At 44.0% G+C, this 23,849-nt stretch overlaps 2 protein-coding genes across 2 annotated transcripts; both read right to left on the bottom strand.

The window, feature by feature from the left end:
- Positions 1-1,209: 1,209 nt before the first annotated feature.
- On the bottom strand, positions 1,210-5,292 carry LOC310804683 (putative global transcription activator SNF2L2; the record flags this gene model as incomplete). Its single annotated transcript, XM_083670001.1, has 6 exons — positions 1,210-1,253; positions 1,665-1,809; positions 2,083-2,184; positions 2,752-2,857; positions 3,115-3,338; positions 5,197-5,292. 6 exons carry the CDS (start codon positions 5,290-5,292, stop codon positions 1,210-1,212), a joined length of 717 nt encoding a protein of 238 aa, XP_083526127.1.
- A 5,677-nt stretch (positions 5,293-10,969) lies between these two features.
- LOC310804682 (KN motif and ankyrin repeat domain-containing protein 1-like) lies at positions 10,970-19,644 on the bottom strand (the record flags this gene model as incomplete). The annotated part of the gene is made up of 11 exons (XM_083670000.1): positions 10,970-11,040; positions 11,333-11,431; positions 11,697-11,897; positions 12,056-12,198; positions 12,397-12,616; positions 14,244-14,331; positions 14,557-14,751; positions 14,964-15,063; positions 15,684-15,842; positions 15,995-18,631; positions 19,608-19,644. The coding sequence occupies 11 exons, from the start codon at positions 19,642-19,644 to the stop codon at positions 10,975-10,977; spliced, it is 3,945 nt and encodes a 1,314-aa protein (XP_083526126.1). The 3' UTR covers positions 10,970-10,974.
- Positions 19,645-23,849: the final 4,205 nt, after the last annotated feature.

Below are 23,849 nucleotides of genomic sequence, written 5' to 3'. Positions count from 1 at the left end.
CTTCCGATAGAATCTAGCTACCTAACTTAATTGTTCCACTGGAAAGTTCACAGTTTTCCCTAGGGCGTTGGCTTGCTTATTCTTCCTCATAGGAATCCTGCTGATTTCGGCTTCACTCTTACCGAGCAAAGTTCTCTCTGGTTTGGTTTGCCAACAAGCGATTGAATTAGTCACTGGCCTAGCTACTTTCTCTTTGATTTTTTAATAAAATAAAAAACAGGCTGGGTGGTCTCATCTGTGCAGGTGAGCCCCCGTCCCCCATCCATTCCACAAACATGTTTCTGCAAAATAATAATTTGTTGCCGAACTCTCGCAGGCAAGTCAGCCAGACCTTCAGGCCAGGCAGACCCCCTGACCCCTTTGTGGGGCAGTGTGCCTGTTTGTGTGACCCCACCAAGGGTGCTGTGACTGCAGGTACCCCTTGTTCCTCCTGGGGAATGAATGGGGACCCTGATGCTCTATATGGAGTAGTGGCACATGTGTACAGTCTCTCCCTGGGTCCTACAGTGGACCAGGGGTACTGACATCAATTTGTGGGCCCTCCACCATGTTTTGTGGATTTTATGCAGTCCACTGTGCAGGGGAGGTTCGCCTTCATGGGAGCGACTTACGAATATCTTATCTTACCATTCAGTCTGTCTCTGGCCCCACAGACACTCACAAAGTGTGCCGAAGCAGCCATAGCCTTCCTTCGGGCTTGAGGGTCCTCACTTACATCAATGATTGGTTGATATGTGAGGTCACCTTGGATCAGGCAGCAGAGCACACAGCACTCCTGGTGTCGCACCTGCTAGTCCTACGCTTCTGGATAAATACTGCCAAAAGCTCTTTTCATCTATGCTTCAAGGTGTTTCGTCTGAGCCTTTGAGCCTTTGAGCCTTTGGTGACCATCAACTTTCTGACGTTGTCTTATAAGACGGCATTGTTGCTAGCCTTGACCACGGTCAAGAGTGATAGCGACCTCCATGCACTCTCGGTTCATCCTTCATGCACTCAGTTTGCCCCTGGCGACGCTAGGGTGACGATAAATCCTAACGCTGTGTTCGTTCCCAAAGTCATTTCTATGACATACAGTGGTCGTGCTACTGAATTGTTTTCTTTTCATCCCCCACCGCTTCTTCTCCGGAGGATAGGTGTCTGAACACTCTCTGCCCAGTGCACACACTACGCATTTACAAGGACAGATCTGAGGTGTTCAGGGGGTGTGATCTACTGTTTGTAAGTTCTAAAAGCCTGCAGCCCCCTTTGGGAGTCTGGGAGTATGCCACAAGAGAAATTGTTAAGTCTTGGGCTCTGATCAAGGGCATCTCTGTTTCTGAGATTTGTGCTGCAGCCAGTTGGGCTCCCACTCTCACTTTGCTGAGATTCTACTGCCTGGATGTCACTGCACCTTCTTTGGCACATACGGTCCTGAGTAGGGTGGACCGGGTACATTTCCATGTCCTCTATGAGGTTCTGTATGGGCTTTGGCAATTGGGGAATAGGGTACGCAGGGGTGCATAACCCATAGTGAGATCTCCTTCAGAGAACTGGGGGTTACATACTGTAACCCAAAGTTTGTCATTATCACTGTGTCGTATCATCTTCCATTGTGTTTTTAGAGTAAGGTGTCTGTCCCTCACAAAGTTTCTTTTCAGATGGGACACAAAGACCTGATCACTTACCTGATGATGAAACAAACTGGTCTTCATCTCGACCACCATTATTGTCACGAATGGCAGTGCTCTCCTCCTTACCCTCCTCATAAATGACAATTCTCTGTCTTGCACTCTCAAACACAGACTTGAGAACGATCGAGTCCTCGAATATCTGTTGGATACACACACAACATACACTCAATTAGCATATCAAATTCAAGAACAGGGCACATGGGATGTGTAGTTATTTCAATGCTGTTTTTGTAGCATTTCAACTATATGAAATTAGATATATAAGAACTGTGGTATTGGATGATGGGCATTTCAATTCAAACAGAGACATTTGTGTTCATTCTGAGTGGGCCCACTATGAATCCCTGGGGTAACACACACACACACACACACACACACACACACACACACACATACACACACACACACACACCTGAGATCCCTCCAAGTTGAACGTCTGAGCGTTGTGACACAGGAGTATGATGTCCTTCTCCAGATCCCCCACACTTCTGTACTTGTGATTACGTACACGCTCCTGACACAATAAGAAAACACATACTTGCATAAAATGACAACAGATGTGTGTCTGAAACATCTGATAGATAAGCGACAGTTCATGGGGATTGAAAAGTACTCAAGGATCTGAAACACTGAATTTAAGTTCAAGTTCAACCACTGTAATTTGTTCTGAGTTGATGAAGGATATATCATATCATATCGAGTGGTGGACTGACAGTTGGGCAAATGCAAGGCCCGTGCTGCTATCTATGGCTCTTCTGTAAACTGGTCCAGGTCTACAGGCAGGAGCTGAACAGCAACCAGTTGGCATGTGATTTCATCTTCTGTGTTGGCAGTGCATGGCTTAGCTGCCACTCAAATGTACTTAGCATAATTACCACAAATATAGAAAATGTCCATCATTGTTCAACATAACTCTGGATAGATGTGTATCATATTACAATCGCTACTAAATATACACTTTCAACCTTACCCTGTCAGTGCTGACACTATTGGGAACTGTAAATCCTACTGACTTGACATGAATGAGACATGACTAAGCACGTAACCCACCATTGGGATGAGAGTTAAGTGTGCAGCCTACCCTGATCCTTCTGAAGTCCACCGGTTTACGGATCAGCTCATAGTACTCTGGCACCTCTTTCTTAGAGGGTAGCTGGACGAAACCTTTACTGATCTGTCGACCCAACCTGAAAGTATTAGTAAGAGCTCAGTTGAGCTCAGTCTCTGTGCTGCTGCCTGTAACAAAAGTTATACTGCTGCTAACAATGGCAAACAGGAAAAAAGAACAGTGTCAAATGGAGGGAACCAGTCCCTAGTATCTCAAACAGAACTCCCAAATATTGGCACATTGCTAATTAGTAGGGTATGCATGTGTGGACAACATTAGTGTAGTACAGCATGGTGTTATAGATATTTAACAAACATTTCAACATTTCAATCTTACCCGTCCTTATAGTTGATGACCATGTCCACCAGAGTGTTGAGCTGTTTGGTGAGTTCGGGGGGGTTGGGTGGAAGTTTCTCTGCTGGAGGACGCCCACGCCGTCTTTTAACCTTTTCACCTGCCTCCTGGCCGGCCTCAGAGTCTTTATCACCGTGGTGATCGCCTTTGCGTTTCTTCAGGCCAATGTCCTCCTCCATTTCCTCCAAGGCCCCGTTTCCTAAGGCCTGAGAGAGGAGGAGGAGGATGAATGATACTTAAATAAAAGAGAACGCATACTTAGTGTAAGTGTACATTTCAGTTCACTGTAAAGTAACATTTTGCATTGAACTTAGTGTGTCATGATTCATGTATCTTTCATCCTGTTAGAATTTGGTAATAGGATAAGAACAACGTCAGTGCTCTTGACAGTGGTTTTAACTCTTACTTTTGACAACCACTCCTGACAGCTGTAGAGTTCTCACCCTGCTGTTCAATTCATGTCATCTCAAACAAGGACAGACAAGAGTTTAGAAGACTTTCACTTTCAGACTTTCAGACAAAGTTTGACCTAGATAAATGTCCCTCTGAAATACCTCAAAGGTCTAAACTAAATGGGTATAGATTAAGGAAATAAATCATGGTGGTGGTCCCTTTAATTTTGGCTCTAAAATGGTGTTATTAAACTTTTTGTAAAATATTAACTAAAACACATTACCTTTTTTTGTACGTTAAGTATGTAATTTCAAAATAAATCAATTATAAACACTGTCAAATTTGGGCAAGCAAACTCACATCTTTGATCTCAGAAAAGAATAAACAGAAAAAGGGCTGAAGTTAACCACACAAAGGATAGACATAAGACTTTAATCTGTATGAAACACATGACAGTTGTGATATTGATTGATACAACTTTGAAATGCTTGCCACTATTTGGCTGTGTGTGTGTGTGTGTGTGTGTGTGTGTGTGTGTGTGTGTGTGTGTGTGTGTGTGTTGAGGGTGACTGTGAGTCTTTATACTATTTTAATGTCACATAGCAGAAAATGTCTGCTGCAACTGCTGTATTTTACACAAAGGCAATTAAAGTCCAGACATATGCATGCAGCAGCACTTGTCCAGGAGAGGGAGGAAATATGTATTCAGCAGAGACTGAGGAATGCAGGCTAGCCAATCTGAACAGAATATTGATGTAAGAATCACATTCGCAAACACACACACACACACACACACACACACACACACACACACAGAAAAGATGAAAGCGCATAGAACTGTACACAGACACATGTTCTATATACTATATGAATACACAGTCACCCCCTTTAAACATCTCACCCCCCCCCCCCCCCCCCCCCCCCCAGGGGACTATGTTGAACAGTTACCGGATAATCATCATCAGTGGCGAAGGTTCCTCATCACATTCAAACAGTGAAATAAGGAGTGACACACACACACACACACACACACACACACATACACACATACACACACAAAAGCCAGAAGCATGAAAAATACAGAAATTACTGAGAGCGGTGAGAACAGTAAAACACACAACAAAAGAAATCCCGCTGATGATCGGTCAGCTCAATGGTAAGCTTTGAAAGCCCTGTAAGCATCTCTCTAAGGGGCTGCATTCACTCCAGCGGAATACAGAGGGATGCAGAGTAATCCTGAAAGATGGATAAAACAGCTAAACGCTGCCTGTGTGAGTGTGTGTGTGTGTCTGTGTGTATGATGCTCCATGCCTGTACCATCTCCAAACAAGCCTGCCTCTTCCCTGACTCGTCTGGCAACGATACCCTCTCATCCGTTACAGTACACACCTACACACTCCCTCTCCCCCTCTCACACACAGACACGCACACGCACACACTTACACAGACAGAGACACTTACTCTCTCTCTCTCTCACACACACACACACACACACACACACACACACACACACACACACACACACAGACACACACACACACACACACACAGACACACACACACACAGACACACGTTCTCTCTCGTTCTCTGCCTCTCTTCTTCTGTGCCCATGCGATGTAGCCTGTCTGAATCCTGAGCAGTAGAATAAAGACAGGAAGGAGGATATTTACCTGACTGCAATCTGCAGGCTGGCTATCTGGATCGGCTGCAGCTGGGGGGGAGAGAATTAGCAAGCCAGCATAGCGGCGAGCTGCTAGTCTCTTCATCAGCTGATCACTCAAAAGCAGAGCCCAGAAGGGGGGAGAGTAAAAGCGCTATGTTTTCATACACAAATCAATGGGCTGGGGGAAAATACAAATGTAATAGTCATCTCCGACTGCAGCTCTCCGCAGTCTCATTCCCGCCAGTGGAAGGCCCCAAGCTTGTCTCCCTCTGCATGTTTTAATATCGACTGTCGCCACACGCTTTTTTTTTTTCCCTCCTGTTAAAGTTATCGGGTCCGGGTTTTTTTTTTTTTTGAATGATTTTTGCATTGCGATAGCGTTTGTGTGACTCCCTGTATGGAGAGACACACTGACAGTGTGCAGGGTTACATATAGTGCAAGGAACATACAGCTCAGTCTGCACAGAAATGATTCAAGCTGATTTCACTGACAATGATGTCATTTTAGTGGTAATGCTAGGTTTTGTTCAGGGTGTGTGTGGGTGTGGGTGTGGGTGTGGGTGCGCGTGCATGCGTGCGTGCGTGCATGACAATGTATGCGTGCGTGACAATTCATCAAATAATAGCATGTAGAGCAAGCATTCTGTAGCGCAACAATGTATCAAACAATCAGTCCACTGGAACACCTGATACCACAATAGCTAAATTTAAAATAAAAACATTGATATCTAGGTCACCATTGAATATCTGTCAAAGATGAAATGACTGCAGATGTGAATCATGTTAAAGTCGATCATACATATATACATACAGTCAATGTACTGTATATTAATATCATGCTAGTATGATGCAAACTAGGATTACTTTGGTATGACCGTTTATGAGGGCTTTGTACATGACAAGGGCAGAAGTGACCGTTAGAGGTTCTTCAAACACCTCAGGTTCATGTCCAGTGCTGACTGGGAAATAACTAATCTGGAGCTCATCTGTTGTCCAAACACAATCTGTTGACCATTGTGCAGAGATCTGGGCTGACCTGAGACCTGCCGATGGAATGAAGCACCAAACATAACAACATTATGTCAGACGTCTCATAGACAGCTTTTAGAAAATGTCAGTGCAGATTTATCTTAAATTCTTCGTTAAAATCCCTCACATTTAACATGATATTCCATGATGAGTTCTGTAGGCTATTGCATCAATACATCACTTGAGGGTATTAGTCCTATTGTTCCGTCTAGATTAGATTTCTAATGTGATTTCCCCTACATGGCCATCTTGCCATGGCAACTGGTGATTGAAAGAAAAGGAACTGCAGTTGTGCTTTTGATGTGAAAAAGCGATCAATATCTCATCAATGTTGTGAAGATTTGATTTGATTATCAGATATCTGTGTCTGGACGTGCTCACCCAAATGAAACACAGATATCTTTTCATTTTAATCTCGCCAAGATCCACTTGCTCAAAACAACATTTTCTACTGCTGCCTGTTACCATAGCAACAGCACATTTTGATGGTGGACCTCATAGGCAGTTATGTTTCTGTATTCACTATGATGGGTGGGAAATCACAAGGACACAAGCACATGAACACACAAGCATGCACACACACGTAGCAGCACAAAGACCCACAAAGGCATGATATTACACACAGGCATAGATACCAATAAATCAATTATGCCTAAACTATTTTAGGATCTGACAATGTATGGCCCTACCTGACAATGTAAGCTCCAAACCTGCAAACTGGGTTTCTGCAGTAAAGTGTAATTTAATTAATGTACTGTTCTTCACAAAATTCTAGAAAAAGTGTGAAACAAAAGGACACTCAACTGCATATCAATTGCTATAATTTGCTACAGTATTACGGTTGAGTGTTACTTTCAATTTAACTCAGGAAAAGATGTGTTTGATTGAATGGAATTGGTCATACGCTGACAATGTTGTTTATACAACATAGAAGTGACCGCAGCCTACATACCGTTTATATAGAACACATAAAGAGGCTCTTCACTTTCATTAGAGTTCCCTTGGAATGCCTAAAAATAACTAAAGCTGGAATGTTAAAACCTTGGGTAGCCTTCTGAAAAAGAAAAGGATATTGTCTTTTATGAACAAAGAGAAGATAGACATTTTTATGCAAGAAACCCGTCATCTACTGTACCATCTGCTCATGAACAACTTAAATCTGGCTGGGTCGGAGAATCTATTTCGCCAAAATGTATATTTTCTTCTGAAGAGATTAAGTCTGATGCTAATGGCCGGAATATTTTTGTCAGAGTTCTCGATCAAGCAGATTTTTGTAAACTGTTACTGTCCCAACCATGATGATCCTAAATGTATTAATGGTCTTACTCTCATACTGACTCAGCTCAGAGCCCCCCAATCTTCTGGGGAGGGGATTTTAACTTTATATTCGACGCCAACCTGGATAGATCTTCCTTACAACTTATGTAAACACAACTTATTTAATGTGTCCTCTGCTTTGGTCAACAATACTAAAGATATTGGTCTTCATGAAATATGGATAACAATCCATCCTGATGAGAGGGATTATTCTTTTTACTCTTATGGGCATACATCTTCAATATCCAAAGATAGACTGTCTCTTTGTTACGTCTTTCATTTCAAAGGTCATAGACTGTCTCTACAGAATGCAAGAATGTTATCTCATCATTCTGCTCTGTTTTATTATCTATTATCAATATGTTTCAATTGAGTTTGTGGGTTTGCCCATCTCACCCAACCATGGAGATTTAATGTATCATTGTTATCTAATCAAGAATTTATTGCATTTGTTATCCTGGATATCTTTGCTGAAGTACATCAACACATATTAGTTTGCCCTTTATTAGTTTGGTATACCTTAAAAGCTGATATCAGAGGGAACATTGTGGCATTCTCTTGTACTTAAAATAAAACAAAAGATGAACTGATGTGTATTGAACGAGAAATCAGAAATCTGGAGAGGCAACATTATGTAACTAAAGACCCTCTTTCTCTCGGCCAGATAGATAACTTAAAAATGAAATATAACTCTATAAATACACATGAATTGAATTATTGATTAAAAAAACAAAGCAAAAATATGTAGAACAAGGTGAAATTGCTGGTAAAATGTTGGCTTGGCAGATAAAAAAAGAATCAGATGAAAGAACAATCTTTCTAAATCTCCAGAGACATTCAGGTCATACTGTAGTGATATCGTCTTCAATACAACTCAGAAACACTTACCTTTTGTACCTTTAAAAAAAGATGAAGTTTAGAACAACCCATCTCTCTGGAGGATATTTTGAAAACTATGAGCTAACTCCAAAATGGGAAAGCATTGGGTTGGAAGGCTTTCCCATTGAGTTCTATAGGCAATTATCTCTACTTTTAATTAGTTCCACATGATTAGCATCTGTCTGAAAAAAGCAATATGTGTGGCAGCCATTACTCTATTGAAAGAAAGACAAAGACCACCTGATGTGCACCTCCTACAGGTCAATTCAGCTACTTAAATGACTGCCAAAGCCTTAACCTTGTGGCTGTGGCAGTACCTAATCTTATTCATGTGGCTGTGGCAGTACCTAATCTTATTCAAGACAGGTTTTGTTCAGGGTCGTTTTTCCTCAGATAATCTACAGAGATATTTTGATATTTTTTCCCATACTAGTGATCTTGACAATCCTTATGTTGTAGTCTCTCTAGATGCTGAAAAAGCATCAAATGTAGGTACCTTATGTCTGTGGTAGCGAAATTACATTTTGGGCCAATCACACACACACACACACACACACACACACACACACACACACACAGTACGTGTTGCCACTGTCTGACAAGACTGTTGCTCTAATCAATTGTCATCCATCTTGTGATCCGCAGCAGTGGGATGCAGAGCTGTTTAATGCATACAGTGATAAGCATCCCAGTCATTTTTGCTCTCACAAGGCACCCCTAATCCTAACAACCTCAAAATGAATACACAAGTTAAAAAGACTTCACAAAGTCATCAAAGCTCAGGAAGTTAACATTAAAGTTTCCCAGAGAGTTTTCTGAAGGACAATAGAGAAGGCAGAGTGAATGGCTATGGATAATGAGCCAACATAGGGGGTTTGGGGAGGAAGGGTAGCATGCAGGGAATCATCCAGACACATTAAACCAAACAGATCTACCGGTTTCATCTAATTTAGTCCCTCTACTTTAATGAGGGGAAACTGACAATCACACTCCCATCCAGACCCCCAGCGACATTTCACAGTGTTGGGTGTGGGTGACAGTCTCTCATCTTCTCTACCAGTGGAGGAGATGGGAGAGCTGTTTGGCACTCCCGGTGGGGAGTCAGGCTGGGGTTTCTACTGGAGGGGGGGGGGGGGGGGGTTGCCATGTATGTCCTATAGATTGACATATACAGTAATGCCTCTTGCCAAACACCTGGGGATATCCTCTAATTTAGCTGGGCATTATGGCAGAACTGGGGATAATGTAAAAACAATGTAGCTCAGCTATCGACTGCCTGACAGGGGTATAATCATGGCCAAGGTATTTTGAGTGGAATTCTGACTGTTAGAAGTAGTCAGACTTAGATAGTTCGGACTCTACATGAGGCGTAAGACCCTTTATCACGGCCTGTGGGAGGACATGGTAATGAAACTAATGTTAACCAGATACAGTGCATTCGGAAAGTATTCAGACCCCTTCACTTTTTCCACATTTTGTTATGTTACAGCCTGATTCTAAAATGCATTCAATTAATTTTTTTCCTCATCACCTAAGCATACTTTCTGAATGCTCTGTATCTCCAGCAGGTGGAGCCATGTATAAACTCCAACATTCCCCAAACCACACTTAAGGGTGGTTATAGCGTATTAGAAGACCCAGATTAAAGCTGTCCTTCAATTACATTTCTAGTGTAGAAGTAGATTTAATCTGGGTCAGTGCCACAACCATCATAAGGATTCTTACCAGAACACGCTGTTGAAAGCCTTTGTGCAACATAAATCGTTACACTGTTTGCCTGGGTAAGAGGAAAGTGGGGGGGGGGCAAAATCACTCGAACGATCTTTGAGGTACTTCAGTTTATTACATTAAAAGCTTAAGGCACAGCACATTACATAAATCCTGATAAAGTAAATAATTTCTAATGTATTTAACCATACTTCCAATGAACTTCAATTTACAATATGTACAAATACAAGTCTATATATTAAAATATATTGAATATTTTAGGATAAAATGTCATTATTTGCCTGGGTATGGATACTAACATGATACATATAATGGATAATTTCCTTACTTTAAACTGTCATAAAGGATATACAGGGATCATGACATATTCCTTCCCATTGCATTTGCATAAAGAGGCTAAAGAACACATATTGCAGGAGTTGCTTGCATAGAACTAATAGGCATTTAACAGCTAGCCAGACAAGCACAGGAGGCAATGCCAACTTCTAACATGAAAGATATAGCCTATAACAATGTATCTAAAGTATAGGCAGAAAGCAGGTAAGTATCTGTCATTCAAGATATACAAAGCCAAGAAAACTTCAGTGACCAAGACTGAAGTCTGACACTTGATGGCTTGTCAAAAACTTGGAGAGAGTTAACACTGATCTAAACAAAGGGAAAAGAAGCAGTTGATATCAGTCTCTTAACATTTCACACACGTCTAAAGCATTCCTTCAGACGGCAGACAAACTGAGAACTAGGTACCATCTCATGAATATCAGAGGAGAAGCATCCATCCACATCAACTGTAGCAGCAATGGAGGAGGTTTGAGGGGCTTGGAGGGTCAGTTCATTCAAAGACACTTTTTCCACTGGAACTGAGGATTGACTTGCTACTGAGACGAGGGGTTCCCCCCTGCGGAGAGAGGTAGGAAACAAACACACACAAACTAAAATTTTAAATACAGTATACAGAGACAATAACAAGGTCAGAAGTGCTGCATTTATTTAGCCATATTCCAGCACACAGTTCCAGCACAAAGTCCATCCACACACACACACACACACACACACACACACACACACACACACACACACACACACACACACACACACACACACACACACACACACACACACACACACACACACACACACACACACACACTTAAATCTTAACTTAAATCTGAAAATACTTTCTTACACACCCCAGGCTGTCCTTTGGAGAAGTTGACATGGGCATACAGCAGCACAGCAATATCTTTGTGCCCAGCCTCCAGAGCAACGGACAGGGCTGTACTCTCATCCTGCATACACACAGAATATCATTAAGCATACAATGTACTGTATAAAGCTCATTGCAATGTACTCTAAACATCATCAGTCTTCCCTCTCTCTCCTAAGATTGGATCTGGTGAATTCCCTCTATCAAATCTCCGCGAGCCTTTCCCCTGACAGGGAGCACACAGATGGAGAAACAGACACACAGACAGACCCCCCTGGGTTGGTCTCCCAGAGTGAGTGAAAGAAACAAACGCAGACACAGTCCCAGGGAGAGTGTCAGAGACTCACGCTGTCACTCAGAGTGGCATCACAGCCCGGCTGGGCCAGCAACAGTCTGACGATCTCAGCGTGGCCATGCTCGCTGGCACACATTAGTGCTGTGGAGCCCTCGTCGTCCTGGAGGTTGACCTCTGCCCCTTGCACCAGCAGAGCCTTCACCATGTCCATCCTACCATGGCTTACTGCCAGCATCAGAGCTGTCTGACCAGCCTGGGGGTAAGGGTTAGAGCTAAGAGGTCAAAGACTAACAGTATTTACATCACACTCCACTCAGACAGATACCCACTCTGGTATCTCTCTCTCTCTCTCTCTCTCTCTCTCTCTCACGCACGCACACAGTTCTTCCCGCCCTGTCTTGCCCGGCTGACCTGGCTGGCCTTGGCGTTGACATCTCCCTTGGTGAAGAGCTCCTCCACCACCCTCATGTCCTCTGGAGCCTCCACGGCTGCCAGGGCCGCCAGCATGATGGGGGTGTAGCCCGCCTTGTTCTGCTGGTTCACGTTACACACCTCTGTTGGTGTGACAGAAGTGAAACTGAGGGCTGCATTACTGGTTTGATTGAATAGCGCATTGAGGTACATGCACTGCCTTGCATTTTATATAAAGATAAAAGGTTTATATAAAAGGTATAAAGTCAATGGTATACAAAGAACATAACATCAGTGAGAGGTGCAATGGTAGTCAGGTTCTGAATCTGAAGGCCAGGTACCTGCACCCAGCATCCTCTTGACCACATGAAAGTTGGAGTGAGAGACACTGTAATGCAGAGCCGTGTTTCCATTGCCGTCAGCCATGTTGGCCACGTGTTGCAACACTGCAGGAGAAACGGCCCTGAACGCAGACAGGTAGTCCTCGACCACAGCCGGCACAGCAGACTTCTGACTGGACACACGGAACCACTCATGCTGGAGTGTGTTCAGGCAGGACCGCTAAGGATGAGACACAGGATGGTAAATTAACACACATAAACCCAGAAAACAACAACACACTTTTATTGTTCATGTTTTTACAGAGAAAAAGCGGAAAAGGCGTCTTTGTCAAACTCCAGAGTAAACACACAGAACTGTAATTTTGTGACCCTCCATAATTCACTGTGCGCAGAGCAGTTTGAACTTTGAATAGCCAAAGACATGTTGTAATTACGGGGACAAACTGAAATGAAAATAAACAGAACACAATAAGCCAATAGCTCTTAGGGAGAGGACTGTGGAGGGTGGTTTCAGCTCATCCACAGCCACTCGCCACAAAAACAGCTCTCTATTTCAGGGCTCACACATGCTAGGCATGCCCAAGAAAAGTGTGAGTAGAAAGCATATGGCTTGTCTAGCATATCTACAAATGTAGCTATCTACAAATGTGTGTTGGTGTGTGTGTGTGTATGTGTGTGTGCTACAAATTTGGTCAAGAACTAAATAACCTGTTTTGGGTGCTGGGTGGAACACTGCCATCCTTATGGCTTGTCTAGCATATCTATAATGTGTTTTTGTGTGTGTGTGAGAGAGAGACTTCTCCCTTTCACTTTCCACCCTGGCCTTATCCATCCCTCTTACTATATCTGTTTCTCACAATCTTTGAAAGCTTCAGTCCAAATCCTCCTTTTAATCAACATAGTATCTCCGAGCTCTCACTTGTTCAAATTCCACCTCATTCCGATACTGTTTCCCTGTTTCTCTCAATTCTTTCCTTTGCTCTGTTCCACTACGTTTTGTTCTTTTGTGTCAGCTTATCGGTGTCAATGACAAGATGGAAAGCAGGAAATGTGGAACTATGTAGAGGACAGGAGCTGAACCCAAACAGAGACACAGATGTTTTGTCTGAGAATAACACATAACGAGAACGTCTCTTTAACTGAAATACAACGTTGTCTTTAAGTGCCTGCCCAAAAATCCCCTAAGGGAAGAAAATTACAGGAGTCGGCACATTCCTGTACTGTATGTGTCACAAAAATCAACATTCCGAGACAAAATGCCCAAAATGATCGTGGTTCCATTCCAAATTAATCAAAAGGAAGCAGGCAAATAGATAGACATTTAGACCAAACAACTTTACTAGGACCTGAGACACATTGCTTATGTGTTATCACTCCCCATACATACTCACCTCAGACACTTGCATATTCATACTGCTCTCTGACAAACTGCTGCAGCATATTACCATTCATACTCCATTAGTCTCTCTCACTCACACACACCACACACACACAGTTTGCTTCTCCTAGGCCCTGTACACACTACACCTAAATTCGGTTGTCAGTCATCTTTTAAGTACTTAATCCTGTTAAACACACAGTCCAATTAAAAATTAGAGCAACAACCGACATTACAAGTCCTAAAAAACAAAACAGCTAGTGAATACCGAAGTGGACTCCATTTACTATGTAAATGAGCAAAGCCATGCCTGTGTGTAGTTAAGGCGTAGTGGCTGTCTGCGCAGTGATCTGTGAAACAGATCAACAACAGAACAACAAATCAGGAGCGAGTCCTATTTATAGTATATGCGTGTATGTACAGAATAAGAAGGGGAGTGACTACAGTTAATAACTATAGTTGTACTCACCAGCTCTCTGCTGGGTAAAGCCTTGTCATCACTCAGGTGGGTTCTCAGGGCTTGGCATGCAGACAGCATCTTCTCACTCAGCTTAAACCTGTAGTGGTGGATCAAAGCAGTTTAGGTTTGAAATTTTGGCCTGGGTAGAGCACTATGGTGGTATAATACCATTCATTCTGAGGGTCCACCTCCTATGCAGCTTCCTCAGTTTCAGGGGGTTCTATTTAGGGTTAGTGTTTGGATAAATGTGCATCAAAGCCTTACACAATATACACATTTTATTGAACCTCAGTTTGAGTCTGTTCCAGACAGTACCACCCACCTCTCTTGTATCTCTGCCTTCATATGGCCTCTCCAGTCTCTGCTGGCCACACCTTTGTCCCTGCGTGGTTCAGTTCTGCCCTGATCCGGTAGGCCACAAACCTCCCTCCACTTTCTATTTACATTCCTGTTCTTCTCTTCCTCCTCAGAGCTGGCTTCTTCAGAGGTGGGCTCACTTGTGGACATGGGCTCGAACCTGCAGCCGGCACAGAGGGTTCTAACAGAGCACAGAGACCACGCACCAGTTTGGCCCGAGGAGGGACATTGGTCAGATTCACACCTGACCACAACCCACAGTGGTAATATTGCATGTCAAAACTATGGGAGTATCATAAGATACGACTAAGCTACACAAAACACATGCCTGAAGAATCTAAATAAATCTGATTAGAGTCATCAGACCCTCACCCTGCATTTACACCCACAAACTTCAGGCTCTTCCTGGTGCCACTGGAGCCTTCTTGTTTCTTCATGATGGACCTCAGGATGTTGGCACTAGTGGGCTGTCCTGGAGAAACTATGGAGCACAAGCTGCTGAGTTTCATAAACTGTACCAGTATGCACTCAATAATATCAATGATCATCTACTTAATGTCTAGGGAAATCTGTAAGATACATATTGATCACATTTCCAGTCTTCTCATTACATGTAAGGTCTTCTCATTACATGTAAAACATTTTCTCTACATTGTTGTGATAAACATCTGGAACAACCTTTATGAAAATATAAATAATAAACAAATGTCTACTAGCAGCTTGGCTTTTTCTAAAGAGAGCACATTCTGTCTCTCACACATACACAAACACTCTCACACAGCACAGACATTCAATTTTAGACCCTGTCAACCACAGACCGCTATGTAGTGAGAGATGTTTGCTTCCCAAAACCCAACATCATCCCAAATATTTCAAGTGTAGGCCTTCCAAAGTCACTGCCAAACCAAGGAAAGCTATTTCCTCCTCTATAGTTCGTACTAGTTTAAAGAGGCCTGGATTCTAGGGAGCGGTCGGAGAACAGAGTATCTGTTTCTCTATGTCTCTCTCTTTCTCCACCTCTCTCAACTTAATGGAACTAAAGAGATGAGTGTTTGAATGTAAACACAGATACACAGGCACACAAACCTTTACCATGCTGAGAAGAGGATGTTTGGTGTTCCATTAGTGTCTTTTGCTTGTCCTCTGACTCCTTAGTGACAGGCTGGCTGACCTCTGACCTTTCTGAGTCACTCTGGGGTGAGTTGTCTATGAGCCGGCTGAGCCCAGAGAGGGACTGAGACTGTCCACAGTCTGCACCATGTAGAAGGAGACAGACAAGAGAAATATTTCTCGATATGACTATATGAAAATCTAATTGATGGCTGATACAAAACAATAATCTGTATTAAATAGCCACAGTAAATACCAAATGACAACCAAATAAAGTGTGAAAACTGGACTACCTCTGGATTCTGAGGTCAGTGAACAGCCCTCTGCGCATCCTTGTTTCATGGCTGAGTTGATGCAGGACAAGGTGCTGGCAAGCTGAGTGCTTATGGTGCCGAGGTTGGTGTGTGGCTGGATGAATACCTCCCCCAGCTCACTGTAGCTCTCTGTGAGCAGGCACTGCTGTTCCCTCAGCAGCCTCTGCATCTTCTCTATGTAGTGGTCCAGCCCAGGCTCCAGCTGGGACTGGGACTGAGGAGAGAGCTGGGATGTCTGTGCAGGCGTTTGGAATGGCCTTATATCATCCCGAATCCTCCCTTCTCCTACTGCCACCCCAATACTCCTGGTCTTAGCGGGGTCAGGTAGACATGAAGGCCCACAGGCGATGTTTTGTGTTTTCAGGCCAACCAGGTAGTTCTCATTGATGTTGGCCAATCCAACCCCTGTATCTCTGGTCGTTGTCTTGGCAACAGCAGGCAGGGCTTGCGCCCAGGTTGAGGTGCCAATGCAGACTGAGCGGGTTTTGGCGACCGCCTGGATGTCTCGAACCCTGCTGTTGCCCACGGCGACCGTCCTGGTGAGAGTGTGTGCAGTGTTGGTGTGCTTCTCCTGGGTGTTGAGGACAGTGTTGGTGCTGGAGTTGGTGTTGAAGGCCCATCTGGTGTTGGTGAAGCGTGACACAGAGCTAAGTACTGTGTTGGTGCGCTGAGAAGCTGTCTGGGGCGAGGCCATGACTCCCAGATCCACCCCTCTGACTGGATCCGTGACCATACCATGAGAAACCACCTCCTTCAGAGCACCGACGATCACATTGACCGGACTGTCCCCACACCCCACTGACCGACATTTCCCCCCTCCTTTACCTAAACTTTCCATTGTCACATCTGTGCTGACCCCTGCTTCACACAATTTCACCTCCGTCCCGACACCCTGTGTATTTGTTACCAATCGTCTCCCAACACACTGATCCCGGGTCTCCACTCGCTTCCTGACCTCCCACTGGATCATTGGTACATCTGGGCCTGTGCTCACACTCCTCTGCTCAGGCCTGCAGGACACGCCAACACTGCACCCCTCTGCCTCCACCCTCCTCCCAGTGCAGGCATCCTGGACCTCCATGTGGTTTCCCACCCCCAAGCTCCTGGTCTGGGGCCTGGCCTCTGTGGCCGTGCTGTTAGTGGAGGGCCGAGCAGTGGAGCCCTTGTCAGCCCGGTTCCTGGCACCTGCAGCCTGCAGTTCCAGTCTCAGCCTGCCCATTTCTTTCTGGAGGGTTGACTCTTTTAGCTCTGCCTCCAGCTGGCAGACCCTGTCTTTCAGAGCTTCAATGATTCGCTGCTGTGTTTCAAGCTCCACCTCCCCGTCCAAGGTAACACCAAGGTGGGCCTCAGATACGCCTGTTGCTATGCACCTTGTCTCAATTGGCTTTGTCTCCACACCAACATCCCTGCAATGCTTAGATGACCTGGTCAATACGGCTTCCAAGTCTTCATCAATGGCCTCTGTGACAAACTTGTAAGCGCTGTCATGTAGAGTGTTTTGGGTCAGTCCACGTCGTGCTTGCAAACGGCCACCCTTGATGGTCCTCTCCAGCGCCTCCATCTCGGCAGAGAGCTGTCTGAACTCCTTCAGTCCAGAGGCGGCACTGTGCAATGCACTCTCCATCTTATCCTCAGTCTTCCCCACCTTCCCATCCTCAGAGAGCTTCTTGAACCGCTCAGAACTTCCTGTGCTGTGGGCTCTTTTCCGGAACATGTCGCTAAGGTCTTGGTTGTTATTCTGGTTCTTCATCTGAGAGACCAGCTGTCTCTTCTCCTCTTGCAAGACAGAGATCTTAACTTGTAGAACAGGGATGGTCTTCACCTGGTCTTCCATCTCCTTCAGCCTCTGCAGAGCCACCACCATCTGATCCCGGATGTGCTGCAGGTGGAGGGGGCTGAGACCAGTCACTGGGGTGGCCCTGCCAGAGCTCTGGGGACTGGGCCTCAGGGACCCTCCGCTGCCTCCACTGCCCAGGGAGGAGCTCATGTGCAGGGGCAGCTCACCAGCACTGGGCTTGTTCCCATTGTTGTTCTGGTTGTAAGCACCCCAGCCAGTAAAGGGGGACAGGGACCCACTGGAGCCAACTCCCCCAAAACTGGCTAACCGCCGGCGGGGATGGGGCTCAGGCTGGGGTGGAATAGTCTTCTCCTGTTCCAAACGTCTACGGGTCTCCATCAGGGTCTTCTCCACAAGGGCGTTGTACCTGGGTGAAGTCAGGGATCGGACAGCAGGCAGAGGCTTCCCCTCCTGGGATTTCTGAGAGACTGAGGGTCCATCATGACTGGAGGTTGTGGTGCTGTTAGAGGAGGTGCCATGGGGTGGAGGAAGCGGGGGCCGGCCTCTGCTCACAGAAAACATAGCAGAGTGGCGGGTGTCATCACTACTTGCAGAGGAAAGGGATTCCGAGGAGGTCCATTGACTGGGTGTGGCGCCACTTTGTGGTTCTGCCACACTATCGGCCACTCTTGGCCTCCTCTTCAGGTTTAGCCTCTTAATGGTGGAGCCGCTCTGGATATCCTCCACGTACTTGAGGAAGTCCAGGTCCAGCTGGTAACCGTAGGCAGTCTCTAGGCAGTAAGGGGCACTAATGTCAGTAATGACTGTGTTTCCTCTACCTGTTAGGAGCAGAGGGAGAGGAGCAGGAGGTCATTAAAGGTATGAAGATAAACCAAACATTGGGATGGGCGGGAGCCAGGAGGAAATGAAAAGTACCAGGAATGTGGGAATAATCAAATTCCTGAGCGCCCTCCCTGGTTCACAGCGATGGTTTCAAAGCATGAAATCAAGATTCAATAAAATACAGGGAACACAGGAATGTAAAACTATCATGTACTGTTATGCTTGCAAGCCAGATGTTTTGTCAAGGCAATACAAATCTTGACAAGTTGAGAAGGTAGATTTAACTATTCTGACTCAACATCCTGCACAATATTTCAATCACATATTTGGCTTTATACATATATGCTATGCCATAGGTAATTCTGAAGTTTCGTTGAATTTGTAACAGCTTCATAGCCACAACCTTCTAAAGATTGACAAGCAAAAGAACATTTGATTACTGACATTTGTATTCTTTACCCTTTGTAGTATTGATTGGATTTTCTTACCTAAATGTTATGTCCTCAGTTGAGCCAAGGGCTTTGTTCTCTGTGTTCTGTTCTTTCTGAATCAAGAACTTTCCTCTTTTCACCTTTCTCCTTTACAAACTTTTCTGACTGTACTCTCTCCTTTCCAATCTCTCCAATGAGGGGGAAAGAAGAGACTGACCAATAGAGTAGGCTAACAAAACTCTGTATGAAATATCATTGGCTGAGAGTACCCTCCAATCACTACGCCTCTCTATTCAGACTGGACCAACTCTATAATTACTGTGTGAGTCTCGCTTCAGATGCCCAAACATTTTCCTGCCATATTATCTTCATACATAAGCCCTTTTCAACGATCTCAGCCAATGACTATAATGTTATAGCTCCAAGTCTGTTAGAAGGGTTTGAAGCTTGACTTAACAAAACCTATGACAATCAATATCATTGTATGCAGTATTTACTGTTACAGGGAAAGAAAAGGAAAAATAAATGTAATGTATTCTACCTGGCCCATTTCTGTAAATGTCCGCATCTTGAGCCATGGGTGCTGTAGATCCTTTTTGCACAGAGTAATCTACCGACATGTGAAGTCCAGCTCAAGACTTTGTATCTACCTTGAAGACAAAGAAATAAACAGAAACATCATGTAACATCTTGTTCACATCTAAAGTATCCCTCTCTCCTTCCATTCTGTGCACCACTGCACACACACACTCACACACACACACACAGGCTGAAGGCCAGCTGTCAATAACAGATAACATTACAATGTGCTTGCAGAGGTAATACAATGCCAAGCAAGACATACGAGAGATCATTCTGCGGAGACATAAAAGCACAAGACTGAACTTCAAAATTAAACAACTGGTATCAGACTGCACAAGCTTTGTCACCAGCATTATAATGCTGTATCACTTTTCCTGTAAGTAAACACCCAAAGTAGTCTGAACATGACGTCTTTACATAGGAAGACCATTGTTTTCAAATGTAATCTCAGAGTAGGAACTTCCATGCTAGAATGGGTTCCCCTTTTAAGAGTCCCCACAGTGAATCCTACCCTTTCAAACTATCCACTTGCCTTTACTGACACTGTTCTAATCTGGCAAACCACAGACACTGTCCAGGTGCACCTGACAACAGAGCAGTTGACTCATACATACTTTGGCTTGGGACTGTCACAAAGTCATGCACTGATGGCTGAACAGAAGAACGTAGATATCTGGAGCAAATTAAAAGTGTATTGGGACAGGTGAACTGCACTGCACTTACATAGATTAAAAGTATGACATTCCCTAAGGGAATCCTAACCAATTCAAATCAGAGCCAGGTTTAAGGACTAAGCTGGCAGTAAGGGTAGAATTTGGTTTGAAATGCTCCACTTGCCCTAAAAAGACCCTCTATTTGAGGACTCTGGGTAGGTGGTGAGAAGCCACTGTTGGCTCAAGCTCAGAGCCAAGCCAGAGAAATGCAGCCACAGACCTTCACCTCAACCCAATCCAGCACTGCCATCTGTAGGGGAGGATGTTTGTAAGGGCTATTCAGAGTTGGCAATGTTTGCCCAACCCGAAAAATAATTCAGTTTAACAGGATAAGAAAAATGTCATACAGCGATGTAAACGAGTCAAAGTGGCCAAGATGGGAACTTCCAAGCCAACTGGAGCCCAACCATGTAGCCAAGCCATTCTTGGCAGCAGCAGAGCCTGCAGGCACAAAGAACAAACTCCTCACAGCTCATTCTAAATGAATGGTTTACAGGTCCAATCATCTTTATGATGAGGCTGGCTACGCACAGTAGTGGCAGTTTGTGATGGGTCATCTTAGACATTCTACCCAGAAGAGCAAGTGGTACAGTAGAGGTGGTTGTTTAGCTCAGAGGCTGCAATGCCATTCAGAAATTCTGAGAGTGTGTTTTTTTTTTTTTTTAAGACACTAGGATAGATTAAAGTATCCTGGCCACACAGAGAAAACAAGAAGGGCACGACAGAAGTCATTGTTCAATTTATCTTCATTACACGAGAGGATATAGGGTTAATGGTTTGCAACTCAGAGATTTCTTCTCAGCTACTTGGGGTTCTATAGGCATATGTCAGTATAGTATCTAAACTGTTGCTAATGCTCTGAAGGAAATTCCTTTTTTCTTGGCCTTCAAACATACTGCAAGCTTTTTGCAGGCTATTCGTAGTCCTAGGCAACCACATGACATCACAACTTAAACAAGGGCTGCCCTGACCTCTGGTGAGTGCTCAGTAGAGTAAGCCACTCCGATAGAAATTCCCTTACTGCAAATGGCCTTGAATGTTAAAGTGAGTAACAGGGACATGAAGAGGAAGAGGAGTAAACAAAAGGGAAGAGGGGACAGGAGCAGTGAGATAAACAAAGAAAGAGAGATAGAGGGTAGGGAAGAGCGAGAGAGAGAATGAGGGCAAGGCATCAAGCCGTTATAATTCTTCTAATAGATTCCCCTCTCCCTCTCTCTCTCCGAGTGGTGAGGATGTTCCCATTCAGCACACTGGTCGACACGGAAACCCCGTTGCCAAGGTGAGCCCTCCCCTGTCTCTGCTGACTGAGGTCAGAAACCTGAGAGGGCCTTTCTGACTAAGCCTTTATCACACACACTGAGGAGGCTGAACAACACCATACAAAACCAGCCCAACTCTGCACTATAACACTGTAGGGCTGTGGATTACTAATGTATTCAAACTGAGACTTTGAGATTTCTCATTTCTTGTAACTCATCCGATTGACAAAAAACAATCTGTTTCTTGTCAAAACATATTCTGGTCCAGAAGGAATCAGCCGCCATACACTGTTTGGGAGATTGCTGTGACTGCCCCAGGTTGGCCAAGAACTGGTTGTCACAGGGCTTGCTATAAAAAGCATGCATTTTAAAGTGGAAGCCAACTAGCTACAGACCTGAACGTAAAGAATATTGGGCATACTGTAATCCTCCACTAAATCATTAAATTCCTAGCTAGAACAAATCATTTCCTGGACTGGGGCTAAATCTCCTGTTTAATTCCTGTAAGACTTGCACCCTTTCACCAGTGCATGCTTTGATCATTGAGGTAATCTCTATTTGGTACCACCAAGAACACTGTGCCAGATCTCTGGATTACATTGTCTACGGACAAGGGGACAGTAAATCATCACTCTTTTTTTAGCCATTCAAACCAAGTAAATTAGTTTGGGAGTGACTCAAAGGAATTAGTATTGAACATTTAAATTGTAAACAATTGGAGATTACCAGAACCAATTGCAGAAGAAGTGAACATATTATTTAATATAGATTGAGAGATGTAACGGTCGGGTGCAGGCCAACATTCGTAGCGGTTGATCTCGATGTTTTGCAATAAGGCATATTAACAAAATCATAATTGGATTGTAAATGCATTGGCTAATTCTAATGATACTCACCTGGAGAGGACAGAGAGAGAACGTACAACTGCTGAACAATTGATTGAGCGTTTAAAGCGATAATAATTTAGCATCCTTGTTGTTTGATACCGTGTCGTTTACATTGACATGTCATTACTTACTTGTTAACAGCTGTTACATCCACCGGCCTAAAGTTTGATATGCCATTCATGAATCCATCCAGCCCATCAAGGTTTTCACTGTCCACCGGCCCTTTTCACTGCTCATGCGCACAAAGTTGTCAACAAAGCGCACACCCGAGTGCGGAGCGACGTTTAGGAACGTCAGGTGGAGTCGCTTCAGTCCATATGAATGAAATATTTATGAGCCGTTTTCAAAACGCTGGTGAATGGCTCTGCACAGCACAGTAGCCAACATCCTTTTGGTGTCTACTTTCAGCTGTGTGGCAAAAAATGGGAACTGTTAGAGGGAGCTTGGTAGGGTCCCCAGAATCCCCCCAGATGAATGAATGGTGAAAATTCTATATGTGGGGGGACAGGGGGCCACCCCTTATCTATTAGAATTATATGTTCAAATGTGCAGATGTGTCTATAATGTCAAGCCAAGGATTTAGAGAATTCTCTATTTCTAACTATATAGTCAAAATTGATGCAATTTACACAGTAATGTACAGAGTATATTGATATCACATGTTTGGTAAAGTATACAATGAACATTCATTATGAGAGTTCTAACAGGGATACGTGCTGAGTGACATCATGTGGATGCAGGGGGAAGTGCACCTTCAGGTGCCCTCAACTGATGACAAAAAAAGGCTCAATCATTACACAAAGGCTAGTATGTATGTACTGTGAACAAATTTACATAGATTTGTGAATGTTGTCATCAATTTCTTCTACCACTGAGTGATAGGGATTTAGATTACATATGGAATTCCTTCTGCTGCTATTAAAAGTGTATAGTTTTTTTCATAAGATTCAAAACCATAATAGTAGACTTATATTTTGTAGGCTTAGGCTTTGTCATTCAATGGGAAAAGGAGCAAGGAAAGTTTGAAAACAATTCAGATAAGCCCCTAGAAACTGGTCTTTGAACCTTGCGCACAATTGGTTGTCAGTGGTTCCAAGTTCAAATCAACCTCTTGTTGTGAAATCCCCTTCAGACATTTTGTGCAAACATACGTAATAAAAACATGTAACCTCAGTTAAGGGAACTCATCTTGCCTGATTGAGTACGTCATTTGCTTTCGCACACAGTCAAATACACCTTTAAAGTGGAAAGACAAACACAATGAATTGACCTATGAACTGAACTTTAGACTCAGCTGTTCTCTGAGGAGTGCACAGAAAGAATGCTTAGCAAACATCTCATA

This window comes from Argentina silus, assembly GCF_951799395.1.
Source record: "Argentina silus genome assembly, chromosome: 5".
Classification (NCBI taxonomy): domain Eukaryota; kingdom Metazoa; phylum Chordata; class Actinopteri; order Argentiniformes; family Argentinidae; genus Argentina; species Argentina silus.
This window is presented reverse-complemented; position numbering and strand designations above follow the sequence as displayed.